The following is a 21379-nucleotide window of genomic DNA, read 5'->3' as shown; positions in this document are numbered from 1 at the left end:
GAGGGCCATGGTTCTAGATGTAGGTGTAGTAGACCCTGGACCTTTGACGCTATGACTGCCAGGTCAGCTGAGGTCAACTGATTTACACGCATGGTCAGACTGGTCACCTTTGCGGGAATTGACCCGCCATACTCCCGAGAAGGGGGACCCCCTTTAATAACAAGGGTAGATAATTGAGGGACGTGGCTCAGCCACGTTTTCAATCGATGTCCTTGTGAACCCATGTAAACCACAGTAAGACTCTGTAGACGAGTCAATGAACGCATCGTGTCGTTGGACAGACACGAGTCGTCGTACACAACCAGCTCCAAGCTGGTCAGCGTCTGGTTGGAGAAGCAGTCGGCAGGTTCTCCCAAACCCTTCTCCGGAACACTGACATATTTGGAATAGTTATTCATTGCCCAAGAGAAGTGCTTCAGCTTTGGCAAACCGGAAATAATACAGTGAAACATCTGCACTTGGTTTCGTATGTCACCAGCTGAGTGATATTCAAGCGAGGTCAGATTCGTGAATTGTGAGAGAAACGCAAGGAAATGTTCAGGAGAAATGAAATCCACATTACACAGACTGATGCAGGTCATCAGTTCGGGGTCCACCACTGTCAAACATTTTATCACAGTAAACGCATTACGCGTGTTGTTATCCCTTAAAGCCAAACTCCTAAGTTTTGGAAACTTGTTTAGATGTCGTGCGCATTCTTGAATCCCATTGTCCACTACCAGTGTGGAGAGAGATGGGAGCGTTGATGCCAGCTGTATCCAGTGCTTCTCCTTGAGCCCACCCAGCACCACGGCACGTTTGAGACCTCTGCGAGCAAGACTTGTCCAAAACTGAGGATTGTATCGCCCGTTTTTGAAACTGAAACACGCGGTATAGTCTTCCCATAGAGAGCGATGGCTCACGAGTTGGTCGAAATACTTGCAGCACACACGGACGTTGAACTTGTCGGCTGCTGGGAGATATGTGAACACGTGGAGCAATACATCGGCAGGTAGATGGTGGAGAAGGTTGGCCATCAAGCCTGAGTCAGAGTCCAAACATTGCACTTGTCAACGCACGCGTTGGTAACTAATAATCACTTCTTGATCGTGTTCTTGATCCTTGTCATAATTCATTAGTTGATGTGTTGGTTCTCTTTAAATATATTTTAAATCCATTAGTTTCTTCTGATTGCAAGTCGGACCTGTTTCATACAAAAAGGTTTACCGCGACCTGCTGTATCTAGTGATGTTATGCTTTGCGTCGAGGCATCGGGGCGTGTGTCGAGTACCTCAACTCCTCCCCCCAGCAAAGCTCCGTATCGAGTAGGATTCACATAGGCGGAATGACGTAGCGTGTGACGTTCGAGGCTTCATCTCAGGCTGTTCCGCGATATGGGTTCACATGGGCACATTTTTGCAAAAAGAAGACACTACCCAGTTCCAAGATCACTTTAATGGCTATGTAATTAATCACTCACTCAGTCATCATGCAGTTCTATTATTACAATTATTAGTAGATTATTATTCTATTTAGCCCGGGATGACTTAAAATCTTTGTCAAATGATTTGTTTTCTACCATGAGCTCGGGAGATATTTATGAACGGCACCCTCACACGTATCACTGAAATGACTTTAATTCTCAAATGTTTTGATGACGTTTGTTTGACGAAGCAAACATCAAATCATCACAGGAAACTCTTTCTTTCATCATAATTTCATTCACCACTAGGTGTCCCTAGCGTACTCATTTGAAGCTTCGGGGTCGAACCACTTTGATGGTTCATCTGGCTGCGAGACTTTGACGTTTCATGAGGCATCATCTCGGCATCACTAGCTGTATCTCCATATTATGCGGATAGGAGGAATGTAGTTGCGGATATCCGAAATGTTAGTTTTGACTAGGCGAAACCGAATTGCAGATATCTGCAATGTAAATTCCGGATAGTCAAACTGAGTTAATAAATGACAATTCGGCTTGCCATACCTTCTGGTTGTTTGTGGGCGCCGCTGGGCGGTTGTCGAACACCTCGGTCGTGCATTACCGCCACCAAATGGACTGGAGTGGGGTAGTCTGGATATATATATATATATATATATATATATATATATATATATATATATATATATATATATATATACATACAATTAAATTCAACATATGATGATTTAATGAAATTAAATGTATAATCACTTATTTGCATGCTGACCATGAAGTCATGGCATTGGGGGGTCTTTTCTTGTCCCGTCTCCAGTGCACAACTGTCTCCGATTCAGAGCAATATGTGTCTGCAATATATGAATCTCGCAAGTTGAAGCAATCAGGGATCTGGACGCATAACGGCATACTGTAAATAATATGAATAAAGAATAATCTTGTTCGGAATTAAAAAAAAATAAAGGCCACTGTGAGTGATTGACTGATTATCCTTCCAATGGACTGCGTAAGGACGCCCACTACTGCATCGTGATTGGTTATGTCAGGTCCTTATATTCCTTGCGCTTCCGTTTTTGTTCTCTCTCTTCACGCGACCCTATCGCGAGGTAACGACTATTACCGTCACATCACGATTCACTCTTGTGGCAACATTATAAAAATCTCCCACTTGTACTTGTTATAATCTAATGTTAGGGTGTTGAGGCGTCCGTTTTGTCTGCCTAGGCGCTAGACTTTCCATTATTTTCTAATCAGGCCTCGACTTCATAGTTGTGCGCTAACTAGCCTAGCATAGAAGCTATAAACATGTGCTCGTGGCCTACACGTTTTGGGTGCTTGTTCCCACGCCAATCTTAATCGACTGGGATGTCATGTATAACCTGATATGTGTCATTCCGTTGCAGATATCACCCTCGTCTTTAAACCAGCTGTTAAGCGATCCTTGGAAGCACTGCAAAGATGCCCAGGGAAGACAGGGCCGCATGGAAGTCTGGCTACTTCGTCAAAATCATCGTAAGTACATCTATAAAGCAGCTAATGCGTATAAGAGGATGTTGGCGTGTTTCGTGGTTACTCAAAAATGAACGTTGGTCATGTATAGATGCAGTATTGTTGATTGAATCGCAATTTAAATGTGATGTTAATTGCTAGTCCCTTGACGCGTAGCCACCAAGACCCTAACGTTAGTCGCTTGAGGTTGACGCTTTTTCAGACTTGAATTTAGAAGTGTCGCCGTCTATTGCGTAGTCACAGGTTACTTGCATGTATGCGTGTACCTCCAATTGTTGTCCCTTAAGCTTATTGTTTACTTATTTTTTCTGCAGCAACTTTTGGATGACTACCCAAAATGTTTCATCGTCGGCGCCGACAACGTTGGCTCCAAGCAAATGCAGACCATCCGTCTGTCTCTGCGCGGAAAGGCTGTCGTGCTCATGGGTAAAAACACCATGATGCGCAAAGCCATCCGTGGACATCTGGAAAACAACCCAGCCCTGGAGAAGTGAGTTGGAAGTCAGTTATGGACACTTTGTTTATCCTCTAAACATGACTGAATTTAGCAGGATAAGTTACAGAGCAGCTTGTGTAGTGTTGTGCTGTCGTTCCCCCTGCATAAAGCAAATTGTTACCATCTATTCTTGCTTGTCTACATCCCCTGATGAGCAGGGACGCTTGGTTTCAAACAGTATCTTGGCTATTCATGTACAGGTCCTTCTCAAAAAATTAGCATATTGTGATAAAGTTCATTCTTTTCCATAATGTAATGATAAAAATTAAACTTTCATATATTTTAGATTCATTGCACACCAACTGAAATATTTCAGGTCTTTTATTGTTTTAATACTGATGATTTTGGCATACAGCTCATGAAAACCCAAAATTCCTATCTCAAAAAATTAGCATATCATGAAAAGGTTCTCTAAACGAGCTATTAACCTAATCATCTGAATCAACGAATTAACTCTAAACACCTGCAAAAGATTCCTGAGGCTTTTAAAAACTCCCAGCCTGGTTCATTACTCAAAACCGCAATCATGGGTAAGACTGCCGACCTGACTGCTGTCCAGAAGGCCATCATTGACACCCTCAAGCAAGAGGGTAAGACATAGAAAGAAATGTCTGAACGAATAGGCTGTTCCCAGAGTGCCCAATCAAGGCACCTCAGTGGGAAGTCTGTGGGAAAGAAAAAGTGTGGCAGAAAACGCTGCACGACGAGAAGAGGTGACCGGACCCTGAGGAAGATTGTGGAGAAGGGCCGATTCCAGACCTTGGGGGACCTGCGGAAGCAGTGGACTGAGTCTGGAGTAGAAACATCCAGAGCCACCGTGCACAGGCGTGTGCAGGAAATGGGCTACAGGTGCCGCATTCCCCAGGTCAAGCCACTTTTGAACCAGAAACAGCGGCAGAAGCGCCTGACCTGGGCTACAGAGAAGCAGCACTGGACTGTTGCTCAGTGGTCCAAAGTACTTTTTTCGGATGAAAGCAAATTTTGCATGTCATTCGGAAATCAAAGTGCCAGAGTCTGGAGGAAGACTGGGGAGAAGGAAATGCCTGAAGTCCAGTGTCAAGTACCCACAGTCAGTGATGGTCTGGGGTGCCATGTCAGCTGCTGGTGTTGGTCCACTGTGTTTTATCAAGGGCAGGGTCAATGCAGCTAGCTACCAGGAGATTTTGGAGCACTTCATGCTTCCATCTGCTGAAAAGCTTTATGGAGATGAAGATTTCATTTTTCAGCACGACCTGGCACCTGCTCACAGTGCCAAAACCACTGGTAAATGGTTTACTGACCATGGTATTACTGTGCTCAATTGGCCTGCCAACTCTCCTGACCTGAACCCCATAGAGAATCTGTGGGATATTGTGAAGAGAAAGTTGAGAGACGCAAGACCCAACACTCTGGATGAGCTTAAGGCCGCTATCGAAGCATCCTGGGCCTCCATAAGACCTCAGCAGTGCCACAGGCTGATTGCCTCCATGCCACGCCGCATTGAAGCAGTCATTTCTGCAAAAGGATTCCCGACCAAGTATTGAGTGCATAACTGAACATAATTATTTGAAGGTTGACTTTTTTTGTATTAAAAACACTTTTCTTTTATTGGTCGGATGAAATATGCCAATTTTTTGAGATAGGAATTTTGGGTTTTCATGAGCTGTATGCCAAAATCATCAGTATTAAAACAATAAAAGACCTGAAATATTTCAGTTGGTGTGCAATGAATCTAAAATATATGAAAGTTTAATTTTTATCATTACATTATGGAAAAGAATGAACTTTATCACAATATGCTAATTTTTTGAGAAGGACCTGTATGTGCAACCAGTTCAGTCTTCACTAAGACTTCCAAGTAGCTAATGGCTTTATTTATCTTAAGGCTCCTGCCCCACATCAAGGGAAACGTAGGATTTGTCTTCACAAAGGAAGATCTGGTCGAGGTCAGGGACCTGCTGCTGTGCAACAAGGTGAGGCATGCCAACTTTCTCCAATGTGAAAAGAATATTAGTCCAAGTTATGCCTTCGTAAAAGCTTTCATCTGGAAAAACGACCATGTATGTCAAGTACACTGTTATGTTTTGACACACTTTTATCATTAAAACAGGTGCCTGCAGCTGCCCGTGCCGGAGCCATTGCCCCATGTGAGGTGATTGTGCCAGCCCAGAATACTGGTCTGGGCCCAGAGAAGACGTCTTTCTTCCAGGCTTTGGGTATCACCACAAAGATCTCCAGGGGTACCATTGAAATCTTGGTGAGTTATTGAGTGATTATAATGTATTCCTGAGATATGCTATTGTGTTCTGCAATTTTAACATTTTCATATTTTCTCATTCCTAGAGTGACGTTGGCTTGATCAAGACCGGTGACAAGGTTGGTGCCAGTGAGGCCACGCTCCTCAACATGCTGAACATCTCGCCCTTCTCGTACGGTCTGATCATCCAGCAGGTGTATGACAATGGCAGTGTTTACAGCCCTGAGGTGCTTGACATCACAGAGGCAGCCCTGCACGCCCGCTTCTTGGAGGTAAGACTTCAGTTCAGCCTACCTAGTCCTGTCTTTAGCCATTGTGCAAATAAAGTAATGAAACGACATGGTTATTACTGGATGCAGGATAAGTTACAGTACAGCTTGTGTAGTGCTGTTCTGTCGTTCCCCCTGCACAAAACAACTGGTTGCCTTCTATTCCTGCTGGTCTGCATCCCAAGATAAGCAGGGGTGTTGGTGTCAAACAATAAAACTTTAGGTTGTGTAGCTTGTCTTTTATAGGAAAGGTATTGCGCCCCAACCTGCACTTAAAGCTGCAATGTGATTTTTACAAATGTTTTTCTTCTCAGGGCGTGAGGAACATTGCTAGCGTGTGTCTGGAGATCGGCTACCCAACTCTGGCCTCCATCCCCCACTCTATCATCAATGGCTACAAGAGGGTCCTTGCAGTTGCTGTGGAGACTGACATCTCCTTCCCCCTGGCAGAGAAGGTATTGGAGCATACTACATAATAACATTGCCGTTAAGGTCATCTTTCAGTGACGCCTGAGTGGTGGCTCATTTGTCGATCCCCGGCAAACAGTAAAAGGGTGCATGTCACCTGTTGCAAGTTTGGTTCCAGGAAAGTTAAGCTCACCTGTTACAGGTTAGGTTACTGTAAAGCGTGTGAAGCACTTTTCTGTCTTTCTCCCTGCAGACAGAAAACGGTTAGATAAGTTGTGATATCATGACCCTGATGAGCAGATGCGCTCCAAAGTGAACATTTTAATATCTAAGTTTGTAACTTTGAATGGTGGTTGACTTTGCGTATGTTGTTTTCCAAGGTCAAGGCCTACCTGGCTGATCCAACCGCCTTCGCTGCAGTGGCAGCACCTGCTGCTGTGGCCGCTGCTGCAGCACCAGCTGCTGCGGCTGCCCCTGCCAAGGAGGCCGCGAAGGACGAGTCTGAGGAATCTGATGATGACATGGGCTTCGGTCTGTTCGACTAAACGACTCCAGCGATCGGATGTATCAATCACCACCCTGATGAATAAAACATTGTCAAATGTTGCTGCATTAGTTGCTCATTCTTTCTTAGACTTTCACTATGGGGAAAAACGAATTTACGCCACCTCATAATTGGTAAACTCAGGATGTTGGTAGTCGAATAGTACTAAACCAGGAGTCTCAAACTCGCGGCCTGGGGGCCAATTGAGGCCCACGGGATGATATTTTGTGGCCCCCTACTTTGCATCAAAGTTTAGTGTTTGTGCGGCCCGTGTGTTGACAAACGCACAATTTTGCTGAGTGGCTTGCGACCGATGTCCCGGTTTTGCCAGGACAGTCCCAATTTTGAGTTGCGTGTCCTGAATCCCGACAGAAGCCAAAGGACGCTATGAAATGTCCGCTGTTGTCAACGATTACATAGCCAATGTGATTTAATTATAGCCAGATCATTAACTTGGATTGGGTCGGTTGTGCACTTTTTTTTTTTTGGAAAAGTTGATGTGACCCAGACTCTACCTCCAGCGTCCCCCAGGTAAGTAGAGACCCCTGGACTAAACCCTTGAGTTTCAGTAATTGCAGTTGTGGGGTGACCTGGCCCACATGTAAACTTGGATTTCATGCTTTCTGCCACATGGTTTGGGTACTGAAGATGGATGGAAGTTAAGGATGTGTAGCCAATATGCTACCAAATGGGTAAATGCTAAGTATTGCTTCCGCATTAGGAAATTACGCGTGTCAGTATTGTATTAATATTAAGTGTTGACATCCGGTCACCTGTAGAACAGCGTTATGCCACAAACTTCATTTACTACTTAGAATCAAATTCAGGTAGTGGGGCTCTGACGCCGTGGCGCCTGAAAGTAAAACTAATCTCACCTTGGAGGGCCAGCCAGGTGCTATGCCTTGTTGGTGTGTGGAGCTCGGCCCGGGAGTCATCGGGTGCTTCCCGGACGTATATATGCAACTGTTTTTGAGGAGCTACGTCTGAGTTTAAACTGATGCCTGAGTGAGTGCTTCTCAGGATACCGCTACGGTGGCTGTATTTCATATACATCATCGCTCACTATCATACACAACGACGGTATTAAAAGAGTATCACAAATGCCGTGGGTTTTGACACGACCTCTCCTCCATAGATCCAAAAATCGAATTTCTCTAAGTGTTTGAAATCCAGGCTTCAATACGGATTCACTTGAAGGTTTCTTACTTTAAGCAACTACTTCTAGCCATAAGTCGAATGTGTTGTGGTTGTGATGGACAGCGTCACATCAGTCCATCATGTTGTACCACTTTCTGGCCCATAGGCGGCGACCTCGATGCTCTTCATTTAATATACAACGAGAAGAAGTCCGGTTCGCCCGTCCGGCAGCAAAGCGCTCTGTTTCCTAAACTTGTACAGTCCATATCATATAACCTTATTACTACAGTACTAATCCATGTGCTTTACTAAGAGTGTTTTAGACGTGATCTCGTTCAAGAACTTAAGTTGCTGTATGTTATTTATTATATCTTCATAACTGCCCTTCCCTTTATGATAACAACCCTGGCGTTTCCCAGTTTTGATGGCTGTTATCTCCCCAAGCAAGAGAGTGTATTTGTGCACCTTTTGCTGGATGAACTTGATGGGTACATACAGAGGCTTGACAGAAAAAAGTGAGTTCATATGATCATTTATTTAAACATAGCTATATCAGCAAAGGATGAAAAGCAGTATCACATGTCGATAAGACCTGTATATCAATGCGGGTTAACTTATTTGGTTCTTCTGTCAGTGTCTTGGTGTTTCCACCGTTGCCAAGCCGACTACGCTTTTTGATCCACAAGACGACCGAGTCCCACTCAGAACTGGCCACCTTCTCAGTAGGGGAGGACTGGAGTCGCCGGGTGGTGGTGTGCTTTTCAGAGCAACGGTAATCAAATGCTAACCCAATGTTAATGTGTCTTGTTTCACTATTATGTTGTAATTTACATAAAATCAACATAACTTTTGGTTTAAATGCTGTTCCTGAACTCTATAGGTGCTATGTAGATGATGCTTGTGACCCAGAGAATAACCCCAGCTGTTCTGTGGGTGAGGCAGCACTAACCCCGAGGAACAGAGGTCACATGGACAAAGCCCACGTTAATCCCCCTCCCAGCCGGAGACGAACCAGAGCCTCCAAGCGACCCGACAGGGCTCTCTATACACCCCAAGCAGCCCGACAGCGATCGTCCTTCCCACAAGACCCACCAGCACAGGGCAGAGCCCCGGAGCCGGCCAGCTTGAGCTCCTGCAGTACCACATCGGAATCCAAACTTTTGACTGACAAACCCATGGTCATGCCCTCTCATGTTTCCAGTATGCCCCACGACGGTACCCATGGCGGAGATTTCAACAGCCCATTAAAGAATTTGGAGACAGCATTGCCCGAGGCGGATCATTTGACATGGTCCTTCTCTTTAGAGCAGACCATGTCTGACTTCACTGGCATGAAACTGGATCAGGGCAGATGTGGGGGAAAGCCGAAGCTGGAGGAAGAGGCCGAAGGGGGTGATAAAGAGGAAAGGGGGACGGAAATGGCCAGCCCCTGTGATGCAAACCTGACTGAAGACATTAAAACGCTTATAACTAAATTAACCGATGAGGTACAGTATAGGTTACACCCTGTTGTATTATGATTTTTTTTGAGTGAATGATGTTGTCTTTGAGAGTTGTCAGTTGATAATTTTAAACCTTACCAGTTTAAAATTATAGAATAAGAATAAACAAGTTGAGATAAAAGCATTGACGTTTGTTTTAGTGGGTAGACCTTCTACTTCTAATGAGCAGTAATATCTGTCTTAATCAGATTTCCGCAGGGCTGAAGGAAACTGATGGGGTGGTCCTTGAGTATGCCCATAATGACTACTCTCCTTTTGAGACCGTGTTGATGAATACTACGGAATTCGGCCATGTGATCGAGATCTACGGCTTCCCGGCCGTGTTCAAGACAGATGACCTGATCGATGCCTTCACAGATTACAGGTAAGGAGGGTTCAAACCCTTCATTCATGTTCTCAGTCCTACGGTAGCGTTAGCCTAGCTCAGATGTATTCTGTTGTTGGCTGTATTTGTAAGCTAATTATTTATCCCAATTTATAAAACCCATGTCATGACTGCTGTGAGTTTAAGATGTTCCCATTCTGTGGTTCCATCCAGTGCTGGAGGAATGAAAATCACATGGGTGGATGACACGCATGCCCTGGCGATTTTCTCCAGCGAGACTGCAGGTAGGTTCCCCTCCATAAACACCATGAATGAAGTATATACCTGTTCACAGATCTGTGAGAGATGTATTCTCTGTGGTGGGCCTCCAACTGCTTTATATTTATGTCATGGCTCCCAATAGACTCCAGTGTCTTTCACTCTATCCTAGCACACCATGCCCTCAGCATCAACCATCCGCTCCTCAAGACGCGCACACTCTCACAGGCGAGCCAGCAATCCAAAGCTAAAGCCGGCCAAAGAGCAGGTAACGCACCACCAGGTGATCGCAGTGGGGGGACGGCGATGTGGGCTTCACATGGGTGCATGTAGATGGGACGGCTTTCCAAGATCTTTAAATATTCAAGGATGCACTGATGGGAATACTTTGATCGTCATTCGATTAATTTTCTTCTCCATGATGTCAAAGACGTCAACAGCTTTTGTTTACGTGGATGCGTGGGACAAACATTCATATTTGTAATGTCTGAGCACTAAAAAACTAGTTAATATTGTCTACTATATAAATTCATCCCATCACATTCACCCCTTCTAGTATATGAAAACAATGAGGCTTAGTCAAATTAATCTACAGGGCATTACCGACTAGTCAAGCTTGTTTTGTTGGTTTTTAGCCATCGGTCTGGGGTTTAACTAAATCGGTGTAACTCTCTGTAGCACCTTGTAAAATTCTGTCATGACTAATCTACAAGCCTTTAGTTACTGATGAACTTATCAGTAACAAAACATTATGAATTTATTACGTTTTGATGGATAAGTGCTATGTTAAATGATCCCTATTTTACAATCAGGTGTGATGTTGATTAGCAATTACAAGCCATGTCCAAATAGGCCCTGTTGTGACATCAGAAGCGGGATTATCCCCACAGATGTAGGTTGGATGGATAGACAAGCCTACCAGTTGGTACGGACCACTGGGTAGGCTGGTTGGCTTACCATCTATACGTGTATATTAAGGTTTTTATTAATGTATAGGATTAAGGATGTTCATCCTTAATCAAAGGCTCATAAATGACTTGACTAATGACTGTTTTTCTCTCCAAAGAGTTCATCCAGCCGGTGAAGGAGCGTCCAAAGACTGACTCGGCTGTTGCCAGGCGCATGGTCACCAGGGCTCTGGGGATACAAACAGGACGGGTCAAGCGTTACTGAAGAGGAGCCCAGAGATCCTTGTGGACTAACAGGTTGACGGCCTAATCTCAACTCACCTAGATAAGCCTTTCACACATGAACTCCGGAGAATCAGGTCCGGAGATTATCAGGAGCTGCCCCTTCGCACATGCAACACGCAACATTAGATAAGACCGACTGGTTCAGACGTATTGGAGATCCTCCGTATCCTTAAGACAAGGGGTGTAGGACGTAACTCAAAAATAATGCATGGATAGACGTTGTGTTTTGTTTACAACACATCGGAGATGGCGGGTGAGGCTACCAACCCTGTAATGCTGACTTTTTGCGGTGTTATCCATACTGCATTTATTAAGACGATTCTGCAATACCAGCAGAAGAGTGGAAAGCAAAATACAGGCAAGAAGACAAATGTATGAAGCAGCTAAACTCTATGCTCCCGATTTCGTGCCAGTCACAGGTCAGAAATGTCGGCACGCCCACACACTCGTACGATGCTCGTGCGTCGTACGAGCATCGTACAGTTTTCACACCGTTTCCCGACAGCATCGTTGGTAACGAACGTTGTGAAAACGCTTGTAGCTAACGAGGACTCCAGGGCAGGGGTACTCATAGGATGCTAAGAGCATCGTTAGCCTACTATCGCCTCAGTGGCGTCACCAGCGGACATTCCGTGTATTGGATGCGTTTTATTAAAACACATCCAATACCACGGAAGGCCCAGTTGGCGCAATTTTCGCAACCAAAAACAGTGGTTACGGCCAATATATTACTCATAGACTACTGTTCGATTTAAACAGCCAAGATAGAGACATGTTAGAAGTCAACAACAACATAATTTATTGCAGCAATTTAAAATTCCAAAAATACATGCGCAGCCGAAATGTACAGATCAAACGCCACGTCACAAGGCATATAATAAAATCAAATTATTCCATTGCTCTTGTGTGGGAGGTCGATTTCGAGCTGCACTTGCTCTCTCCCTCTGATTTTAATTCAACCATCGTGGTTAATTTCCTCATATTGATAAATGACAGAAGTAGTCTGTGGACATGCATCATGCTGAGACCAACGGGTGTCGGAGAATTTCTGCAGGCGTTTTTTGTTGCTATTGTTTGCACTGTAGGCGCTTCGGTGAGGCTGTGATGACGTTCACTATTTATTGGACCCTGTCTCGACAGTAACGAACATCCCTGACCGTAGTTAATCGCTTTTGTAGTCTACACTCAGAGTGAACTCATTATTGCATGCGGGTGTCTTCATTCATAAAAATTAGAACATTCGGGAGTATGCAACAATACAAATTATTCTAAAGAGGTCAGAGACTCCGTGCGCAGCCCCGCCTTCCCCATTGAACCAAGAAAGCCCGCGCCGTGACGAACGGGGGATTTTACCCCCTCGGTTTTACACAGGAAACTTGAGATAAGAAGGTGAAATCGCCGGACGTGCCAAGCTGCGACCGAACCGGCTTGGCAGTGTAAAAAGACGTATAGCCTACTTCATCCTGCCCAATAATATGGGCAGGATCTAGACCAAGCTCTCCTAATCGGGTCAGCAATAGCCGTGTGTCAATGCCTAGCCTCTGCGTTTTAATGATAATGAATGAATGGAATGCTGCATTTTGAATGTCTACAAATATTCTAGACTAAAGAGTGCACGCAATCAATGAAACGTTATGCGGAATCAGATAAAGTCGGCTCTCTTTGCTGCGCAAAGCATGTTTCAGAAATCAGCACATTAAGATAAATGTAGTTGTCACGCAAGCTTTTTTTGATTATTGTAAATTATGGAATTATTTCAGGGGGGAAAATGCCGTGAAAAAATATACGCATAGTGCATTCAGGATTAGGACATATGTCGGCCTAGGCCTAATCAATTGTGTTTTAATATCTTTAGCATTCATATTATTGCAGTCTATTCTTTTCTTATGCTACTCTGCTGTTGGCCTTGATGGGGAGATATTTTAACGTTTTTTAACCCCATTTTCCTGCGACATTCCTGCCTCTCCCCCTCCTACGGAGCCCATTTCAGCACCGTGTCAGTAGACAGTTACAATCCTACGAACGTCGTGAGTGCAGTGAACGCGTGTTCATGTTAAGAGGAGTTTCAGGAAACGCTCCAAAGAAATTTACGAAGGATCGGAAGATCCATCGTGAGAATGATCGTACGAGCGTGGATCAATCAGGCCAGGGTTCCGACCCTGGTCGGTTAAACAAAAAACAAAAAAAATCTAAAAACTAAAATCTTCCACTTTTCCCAATTGACAAATAGCAGGAGGCAAACCCTGGACCCAATTTAGACGGTAGTTAAAATGAGGTGCATCTAGTAATGAATAATGTCCTCAAAAGTAACTTGAGATCTGCTTTGTCTGCTTATTTATTTACAAATGTAATGTTCTCCCACATTTCCCACAATGCATCCATAACAATCTCACCCAGCTAGTAAAATGTACACTTGCACAATAAGGGGGGCCCTGGAGTCGCCACACCACCATAGACATGCATAAACAAGGCACTTTCACTAACTATTTACAGTACATCTGAAATATGGCACCAAAGTCCCTGACTGCAATAATTTAACAAAATGTAGACTATAAAGAAAAGCCATAGGGATGATAGGCACATTAAGATGAAAGGTATTGTACTTTCACAAAAGAAAAAAAAGTATTTCCATGGACATTTTTCAGATGTTTCGATTCAGAAAGATTCTTAAACAGGAATACACCCCATGCAAAATCCACCATTGGATATCATTTGAAAATTAAAACTAGTGAATATGGTGGAATAACAATAGTTGCCTAGCACCATTGATGCTTGACACCTAAAGATTATTTTAGGAAATATTGGACCGTTTTGAAATCTGATTGAACATGGTCACTACACATTCCTGCATGCTTTATCTTGACGTCTGTGGCTTTGCGTGTCAAAATTGTATATTACAGTCCTTGTCATTTAAGATCATCAATGTAATTGATTTTCCCATATCTTTAAATATATTTATACATATATATCTCTATCCATCCTACTTATTTCCTATGGATACACCACAAAATGTCATGCTGCACAAATTCTGAACGTAAAACGAGTGCAAAAATATGGTCTTTGTGTCATGAAGCTTAACGACTTGTAAATTGGCTAGATTGACATTGGGACTATGAAGGGATTTGGTTTGACCGGAAACAAGCACCACATCACTCCGTGTTGTTCAGTGGGAGCAGTGAAGACAAAATAGGATAAAAGCACATTTTTCTGTATGCGTGCATGGTCAAAAATCGTTATTTCCAATATGAAGCTAGCAGTTCATTCATTCGCTGGTTCATCCTCCATTTCTCAGAGGTGGAACTGAGGCAAAAAATCCACAACCAAGCAGAAGGTAGCTGGGGTAGGCGGGAAAGAAGAGGTCAGCTCCCTCTAGTGGTTTTCAAGTGTTCCTGCGGTCTAGCTGCCCCAGCGTGGTCCTGTTCCTAGCCTTCTGTTGCTGTTTAGGTTTGCTTGTCCGCTGTCCTTGGTCTACCTGTGTGACAGCTGATTGGTCAGCAATCCGGGAAATGTCTCCTCTGTCTCCGAGCTCAGCGAACCACCTGGGAGGGTAAGGGGGGGGGGGGGAGTTTGGAAGTATATGAGGTGGTAATGAGTACAAATGAAGGCTGGGGTCTTCCAAACAAATTGAGCACAATTTATCTCAGATCCAGCCGGCTGACAATTTTATAGCAGAACTTCTGTGGGGAGACGCCGAGACGGCACAGAGCCTGGGCCAGAAACCAAAATGCAAGGGGCGGACTAACCCCTTATTTCCTGTTTCATTGCTAACCTACTCTACTCATTAGTGGGAGTGAATAAAGCTCTCAGAACCAGATTTTAATTAGTCCATTTCTACAGTGGCCCCTACACAGTGTTGATTGAAAACCTTTACAGACACTTTTTTGATTGACTATTGCTGGCACAATTTGTGATTGCCAATTACAAGCTTGAATATCCCTGCCTCCAGCAACGTTATTGGTCGAATCAAATATGAAGCGAATAAATGCAAAGTTCCTTTTTCCCCCAGGCTTGTCTGCCTTCAGACTTTAGATATTCATGTGAATTCTGATTTCTGAGATAAGTTCATATATCCTTAAGACGGACCGCAAGTCATTAACGACGTTGCCGTTCTGTATTTCAGGAGGACTTGGCAGACATCTGGTGACATTTAAAACATTACATTTTCTTGAGCTGCCAACATCGACACTTCAGGATTCAGTGAGGCAGTGAAGTGAACTCACTGTCACACACCACGCTGCCAACGTTCTCATGAGCCTAATGGAAACCTGTCTAGCAGAATCACTCAAGGGTTCTATAGAGTATTTTCACCGTCAGTATCGATGTTTTGTTTACGTTGATATGTTTTTTGTCACAAGTTCAAGTGGCAAACTATATTTTCAGGTGTTGTCGATGGGGGTTTTACTTTTTGCGTAATGATCCGTCAATTGTTGAATTTCATAAAAAAAAGAAGTGTTTGTTACAATACCCTAATGTTAAGGAGTCAAACATATGTCTATCTCACTCAATAAAATATATATAGTGTGGAAGAAAATATATTTTTTATTTCATAGTACCGTATACGTTTTATTTCACAGTAATTAAGATTGTAATTTAAATTGTAAATGTTTAAATGAAAAAGGTTTGGAGGGTGATAATCATACCTATATGACAGTTGTACATCCATATCCTGTTTCCGTCGTATCTGCAGCGGCACTTCATGATGTTGTTGCTGTAGTCAGACTCTGCGACTTCAAAGTTGGGATTGATCACAACCTAGAAGTTTATAAAATAGAATGGTGTGGAAAAAAGGGCTGTTAGCAATTAACTTGACATTATTATCATTTAATATGAACACAATGTTTGTTTTTTTCACTAATTCAAGTCACAATGTTTAATGTGTGAGTGGGAGAGGTTTTGGGAGTGTCACTGCTAAGATTATTGTAAACAAAAAGAGGTATGGGCTGACCAGTCAATATTCATTTGTAGGATATATTAGTTGTAGGATTTCATAACATTGAAGAGTTCAGAGAGGGTTTATAAGTTATCAAATATAAATCAAACAAGACTTATAAATAAGGCATTAGATGATGAAATAAAATTGTAGCAAAGTAAGATCAAGTAAAAGACATTTCCACCGTTGTCTCATTAGTTCATTAGAGGTGCAGTGTAGGATTTAGCGGCATCTAGTAGTGAGGTTGCAGCCAGTAACTGAATACTCATTCTATACACACTGCACCTTTAACTCATTAGCGTTTGTTGGCGGGTGAGAGTTATCAGGAGGTTTGGCTTAGTGCACACCTGGAAGATGTAGTCCCCTGGCTTGACGTCCGTCACATCGATCCACTGACAGTCAATGTCGTGCCTGTAGGTGTCCCAGCAGCCCGTTGTGATACCCTGGGCGCCGAAGTTGGCACACTCAAACTTCTTCTGAATACCTGTGAACCAATCACATTTGTTCCTTAGGAGTGTACCTTGTAGTCTTTTAGTAATAGAAGCCACACCGCAAAAAAGGTTTTCATTGATCAAACCCGACAAAAAAAGAGATAATGATTCAGACCCATATTTTCTACTTGATCCAATATGAACACAATAAGTTGATTCAAACTGTCGTTGGAAAGGATTTCTAAGACATGGGCCAATATATTTTCCTTATTGAAGAAATTGGTTGGACGAACCATGGCTCATTTTAATTAACATGGCAGAGGGTCTTGCACTTAACAAATAAAATAGGTGATTTGAGGTTGAAGCACTTACATGTGTAATTTAGAAAAATGTCAGTTTTCTAAGTATGCATCAGATCTAAAACCATGTCTGCTCCTCGTTGATCATTGTGATTTAAGGATTTACTCAAATGCTACATTAAACAAAACAAGTTACTATTTGTGGCCATTGTTTGCCTTGGAAACAGGACAGAATACTTTGGCCTTATGCCATTTCCTAAAGCTTGACACCACCGTCCTTGTAGACCTTCCACTAAACAATAATCAACACTTAACCACAAACAGAGAAGGGAGATTCTGGTACCTTCTTCACAGTGGCTGTCTTCCAGACAGAAGCTGGCCTTGTGGCCCTCTGCAATCTTGGTACCGTTCAGACTGAAGAGGTCGTAGTGGGTAAACACCTCCATGCTGTGGTAGTGCCTGGACCAGAAAGGAGGTGTTAGGTAGAGTTGTAATCATTGAAGCCCCATGGGGAGGCCAGGCCAACGTCTAACCCTAACGCCTAATAACCATTTGGCAAAGGCTTTTTGGCAAACGGTTTCCAGCTTGTTGGTTTAGATTGATTATTATAACCCAGTGAACAGCACGGTTTGACACATCATTTCTCCTGAGAAGAAATAACTGTGATTTAACACTTTGCAACACTACTGCTCTTTCTTGTATCTGTGACCTTATTTGCCTTATCAACCAACCAGCTGTGGTGTCAGAAGGTTGCGTGTCACGATGGAAAACACAGGTATTAAGGCCCAATCCCATTTCTACCCCTTACTCCTTCCCCCTTCAAAACAAGGGGGAGGGGTAAGGGGTAGAAATGGGATTGGGCCTAAAACATCTGAACATTACTACCGGGATGTATTATTCTGTCTCTTCAAACACAAGACGTGTGTGTGTGTGTGTGTGTGTGTGTGTGTGTGTGTGTGTGTGTGTGTGTGTGTGTGTGTGTGTGTGTGTGTGTGTGTGTGTGTGTGTGTGTGTGTGTGTGTGTGTGTGTGTGTGTGTGTGTGTGTGTGTTTTTTAATACTTGTCCGGATACACAGCATATAGTGAGTGTCTCACCTGTGACATTCGTGCCAGATCCAAGACTGGTGACCCGAACGTGGCCTGAAGTCAGATCGTCCGTTGTTGTGGATCTGGGAGGAGAAGCGAAGGAGCCGGCGGTAAGAGGTGGAGCTGGCTCCGGTGGCACTGCTGGACAGGCAGTGCTCCTCCTGGGCACACTGCAGCGCGTACATGGGCCTGTCCTCCAGGTAGGTGGTCTGCTCTACTGCCTGGGCGTTCAGAACCAGGTCCGGAGCCGCTAGGGGGGGAGATCGAGGAGGAGGAGGAGGAGGAGGAGGAGGAGGAGGAGGAGGAGGAGGAGGAGGAGGAGGAGGAGGAGGAGGAGGAGGAGGAGGAGGAGGAGGAGGAGGTAAATGATGGTGTGGAGATACTAAATGGAGATGACACTTAATTGTAGTACAAATCGTATAAAAACACTTATTTGTTTATTTGATCAAAGTCCCTTTGTTGATGCTGCATATCAAGTTTCATGCTGAGCGAGTTTGAAAAGGTTATCTGAAATCCAGGCAGAAATCCTGGATTTGAAACTCTTTGGCTTTGCAACCACATTCGGTAAACACACAAAAATACCATTTTTGATCTTGGATGTCATCAGTATGTCATACTATGTTAGTTGCCTTGATCTCAGCATCATTCAAGGAAAGCCAAGAAATCTTCTTTGAGATGTTTGGGGCTGTGTGGATGATGAAGTGCATGGAAATATACACAACATGTGGAGTGAATTATTCAATAAACTTGTGTCTGCTGCACTATTCATTTGTGGAAATCTCAATAAACCCTCTAATCAAATCTAGAAGGTTGGTGCACTTTGCCCACAAGGGGGATATGGAAATCACTCATTATGTATTCAGTCCATTACTGTGTTATTCATCTAGTGGCTACTCTCATTGTGTTATATGTAGTTTACTGTGTCGTAGAGGCAGTAAAAAAAAGGGACATGCCACAAGCAAAGTGTCTGTCATTTTGTGTGCGTGTATGTATGTGTATTTTTATGTGTCTGTAATTGTGTGTGTGTGTGTGTGTGTGTGTGTGTGTGTGTGTGTGTGTGTGTGTGTGTGTGTGTGTGTGTGTGTGTGTGTTACCCTGTGTGCAGGACACCCCGGCAGCGAGGCGTCCTCCTCCCTTGGGACAGTTGAGGTGCTTTCCATGGTGGAGACACTGGTCCAGGGTCAGCTCTGTCCCTGAACATCTCACCCCACTCATGACCACCGCCTCGGCCGACGGTTCCCCCTGCCAGTACCACGTCTCCTGGGAAGGACCGCCGCAAAACCAAGGTCAATACTGGGGTCAACATGTGAAATATGCAACGAAAAAAATTAATTCTTTCTCTTTTCTCAACCTGGCTTCCGGTTTTGGAGCCTACGATTTCAGCAGCCATGTGTTCCCCCAGAAAAAGGCAAGTTAAAACTATGACCGGGCAACCATCCCATCCACAGCTGCAACACCATGACAATCGAAGAATGCCAATGTTCACATCTTCTGTAGAAAGCACCGGTGTAGAACAAAATCCAATATAACTGCCCTGAAATAGGTCAAAATAGGAACAACTGAAGGAATAGCATCAACAACGTAAAGATAGTTTCAGATTTCTTTGAAATTAAATTAGTTTGCATATGAATGAAGCAAATGAGCTTATGTGAGTCAATGTTGTTCTTGACTCATTGTTCTTGGTCATTTCTCCAGACAAGCCTGTCCATTGCACTGCCCACCAGTTAAGAAATATACAAAACAATGAATGTGACATAAACATGCATTTAAAAAGGCCTTGTGTCTCACGTATAAATCCTGAGAGAAAGTAGGAACCTTGAATCCATGAGCATAAATAGGACATAGACTGTTTATTTTTACCTAATTATATAGTTCGGCTGTCTATGGCTAGGAATAACAAAGTTAGGTTCAATGAAGTTCATAGACTGTTACATAGCCAGCTGGAAAAGGAAACATTCGTCCTGGTAAATTGACCTTTTATGTTTCTTTTTGTAAAAATACTTTAAACTGAATGTTAGGTTGTTAGGTTTTTATTGATATAATCATGGTTGAACCATAGGAGTCTATCAATTAAATTAGGCACCCACTAAGGGGCACTCTTAATGGACCCAAAAGCAGCTACTTTCCGCCATTAGTCTTTATAATTGCGTAAAATTGAGCTTGAGTTTACTAGCATGGGTTGATTATCGTTATAAATGAAATAGACATAGTGTAGTCGTTTGCATCTGGTGGTGGTATTTCATACTAGAGTGGACTGAGGGGAATGTTTAATGACTCCTTGGTCGCTATGATATAACAAAGAGCAGGCAATCTTCTCTTTCTAAACATGTTGACCTTACGCAAATGCTGTACATAGAAACACCAAACAGAGCGACTTAATACCATAGTTATTATCTGTGGCTCGTTTCAAAATGTATTTCCTATGTCCTATTGGAATGAAGATGTAGATATAGTACGTGCACGGCTAACAAAACCAAAAAAACTTTTATGCAACTAGATTATTTAACGTAAGCAACACGCGGAGTGGAAGGTCCACATGCTGAGGCTGGGCTACGGAGCGCTTGATGACACATTTATGTGTTCTTCCATAGGAAGCACATTGCGTCTGATCGTCTAAATGACAATTATTAAAGCCTGAACAAGCTCTGGCTGTCCCAATGCGCCCACATTCCCCTTGTAAACATAAAGCCGCTCGGCTGTCGTCATCCCGTTCTCCCGACATACTTTCCGGGCTTATATCACCAATGGAATCACAGCAGGACCCCGAAACCACACAGACCCTCCCACACAGCCAAGGCAAGACTTGGACTGTAAAAATAACATGGGGAGAGGAGAGAGCAGGGGAGGGGGGCCGAGAGCTCACGGTGAACCCAACGGTGCTCAGACGTCAGAGCTGTGCCGGAGGCGATGCAGGTACCCTCTTTAAATGTTATCCTCTGGACTGCTAGTAAAAGTCTTCTGCAGCTACTGAAGTCACACCTGTTACAGCCATGGACCCCCTCCCCCCCCCCCCGAGGTTCCTTACTGCCGGTTTTGATGTTTTAAAGCTCATAGCGTATCAATTACCCTCATGTGGTTGAAAGAAAATGCAGGCTCCTTACTGTGAAGTGATGACTTGTCAGCATACCCAGGGACACTGTTGTTGGTTACTAAGCGACCACCGTAGCACTGGTTCTGGTTTATTTTTACAATTCCTTTGATTTTGTTTTAAAGGCATATGTTATTTCTGCCGTTAGGAGTCGCTCAATCAAAACGATGAACATCTATACAAAGTGTGTTTTCCAATAATTTAATGTGTTCATTTTCACATTATACCTTGTTAAGTGGAATGGATTAGAT

The 21379-nt window shown here is 43.6% G+C and overlaps 3 protein-coding genes across 4 annotated transcripts in view; 2 read left to right on the top strand and 1 right to left on the bottom strand.

Annotated features, from left to right (window-relative positions):
* The first annotated feature begins 2410 nt into the window (after positions 1-2410).
* rplp0 (ribosomal protein, large, P0) lies at positions 2411-6941 on the top strand. The gene is made up of 8 exons (XM_060070200.1): positions 2411-2523; positions 2821-2929; positions 3241-3416; positions 5287-5374; positions 5512-5658; positions 5745-5930; positions 6242-6382; positions 6716-6941. Exons 2-8 carry the CDS (start codon positions 2876-2878, stop codon positions 6878-6880), a joined length of 957 nt encoding a protein of 318 aa, XP_059926183.1. The 5' UTR covers positions 2411-2523; positions 2821-2875; the 3' UTR covers positions 6881-6941.
* A 1258-nt stretch (positions 6942-8199) lies between these two features.
* On the top strand, positions 8200-15825 carry r3hcc1 (R3H domain and coiled-coil containing 1). 2 transcript variants are annotated; one of them, XR_009528711.1, is made up of 8 exons: positions 8200-8531; positions 8651-8788; positions 8897-9503; positions 9707-9882; positions 10057-10127; positions 10274-10369; positions 11168-11368; positions 15415-15825. XR_009528711.1 is itself a non-coding variant. In XM_060069690.1 (8 exons), the coding sequence occupies exons 1-7, from the start codon at positions 8410-8412 to the stop codon at positions 11272-11274; spliced, it is 1317 nt and encodes a 438-aa protein (XP_059925673.1). In that variant the 5' UTR covers positions 8200-8409; the 3' UTR covers positions 11275-11306; positions 15415-15825. The 2 variants fall into 2 exon arrangements, 1 of the variants encoding a protein (XP_059925673.1); XM_060069690.1 differs by having other exon boundaries at positions 11168-11306.
* Positions 13602-21379, bottom strand: part of loxl2a (lysyl oxidase-like 2a) — a 28203-nt gene continuing 20425 nt past the window's right edge. Inside the window, exons 7-12 of the mRNA XM_060069689.1 lie at positions 19135-19300; positions 18050-18290; positions 17298-17413; positions 16572-16708; positions 15935-16046; positions 13602-14833 (exon numbers count right to left, since the gene is read on the bottom strand). Coding sequence (XP_059925672.1) covers positions 14763-14833; positions 15935-16046; positions 16572-16708; positions 17298-17413; positions 18050-18290; positions 19135-19300 — 843 coding nt within the window. The 3' untranslated portion in view covers positions 13602-14762. The remainder of the gene's footprint in view (positions 14834-15934; positions 16047-16571; positions 16709-17297; positions 17414-18049; positions 18291-19134; positions 19301-21379) is intronic.

This window comes from Gadus macrocephalus, chromosome 13, assembly GCF_031168955.1.
Source record: "Gadus macrocephalus chromosome 13, ASM3116895v1".
NCBI lineage: Eukaryota > Metazoa > Chordata > Actinopteri > Gadiformes > Gadidae > Gadus > Gadus macrocephalus.
Note: the sequence above shows the minus strand (reverse complement) of the source record. Positions and strands in the feature narration are given on the sequence as shown.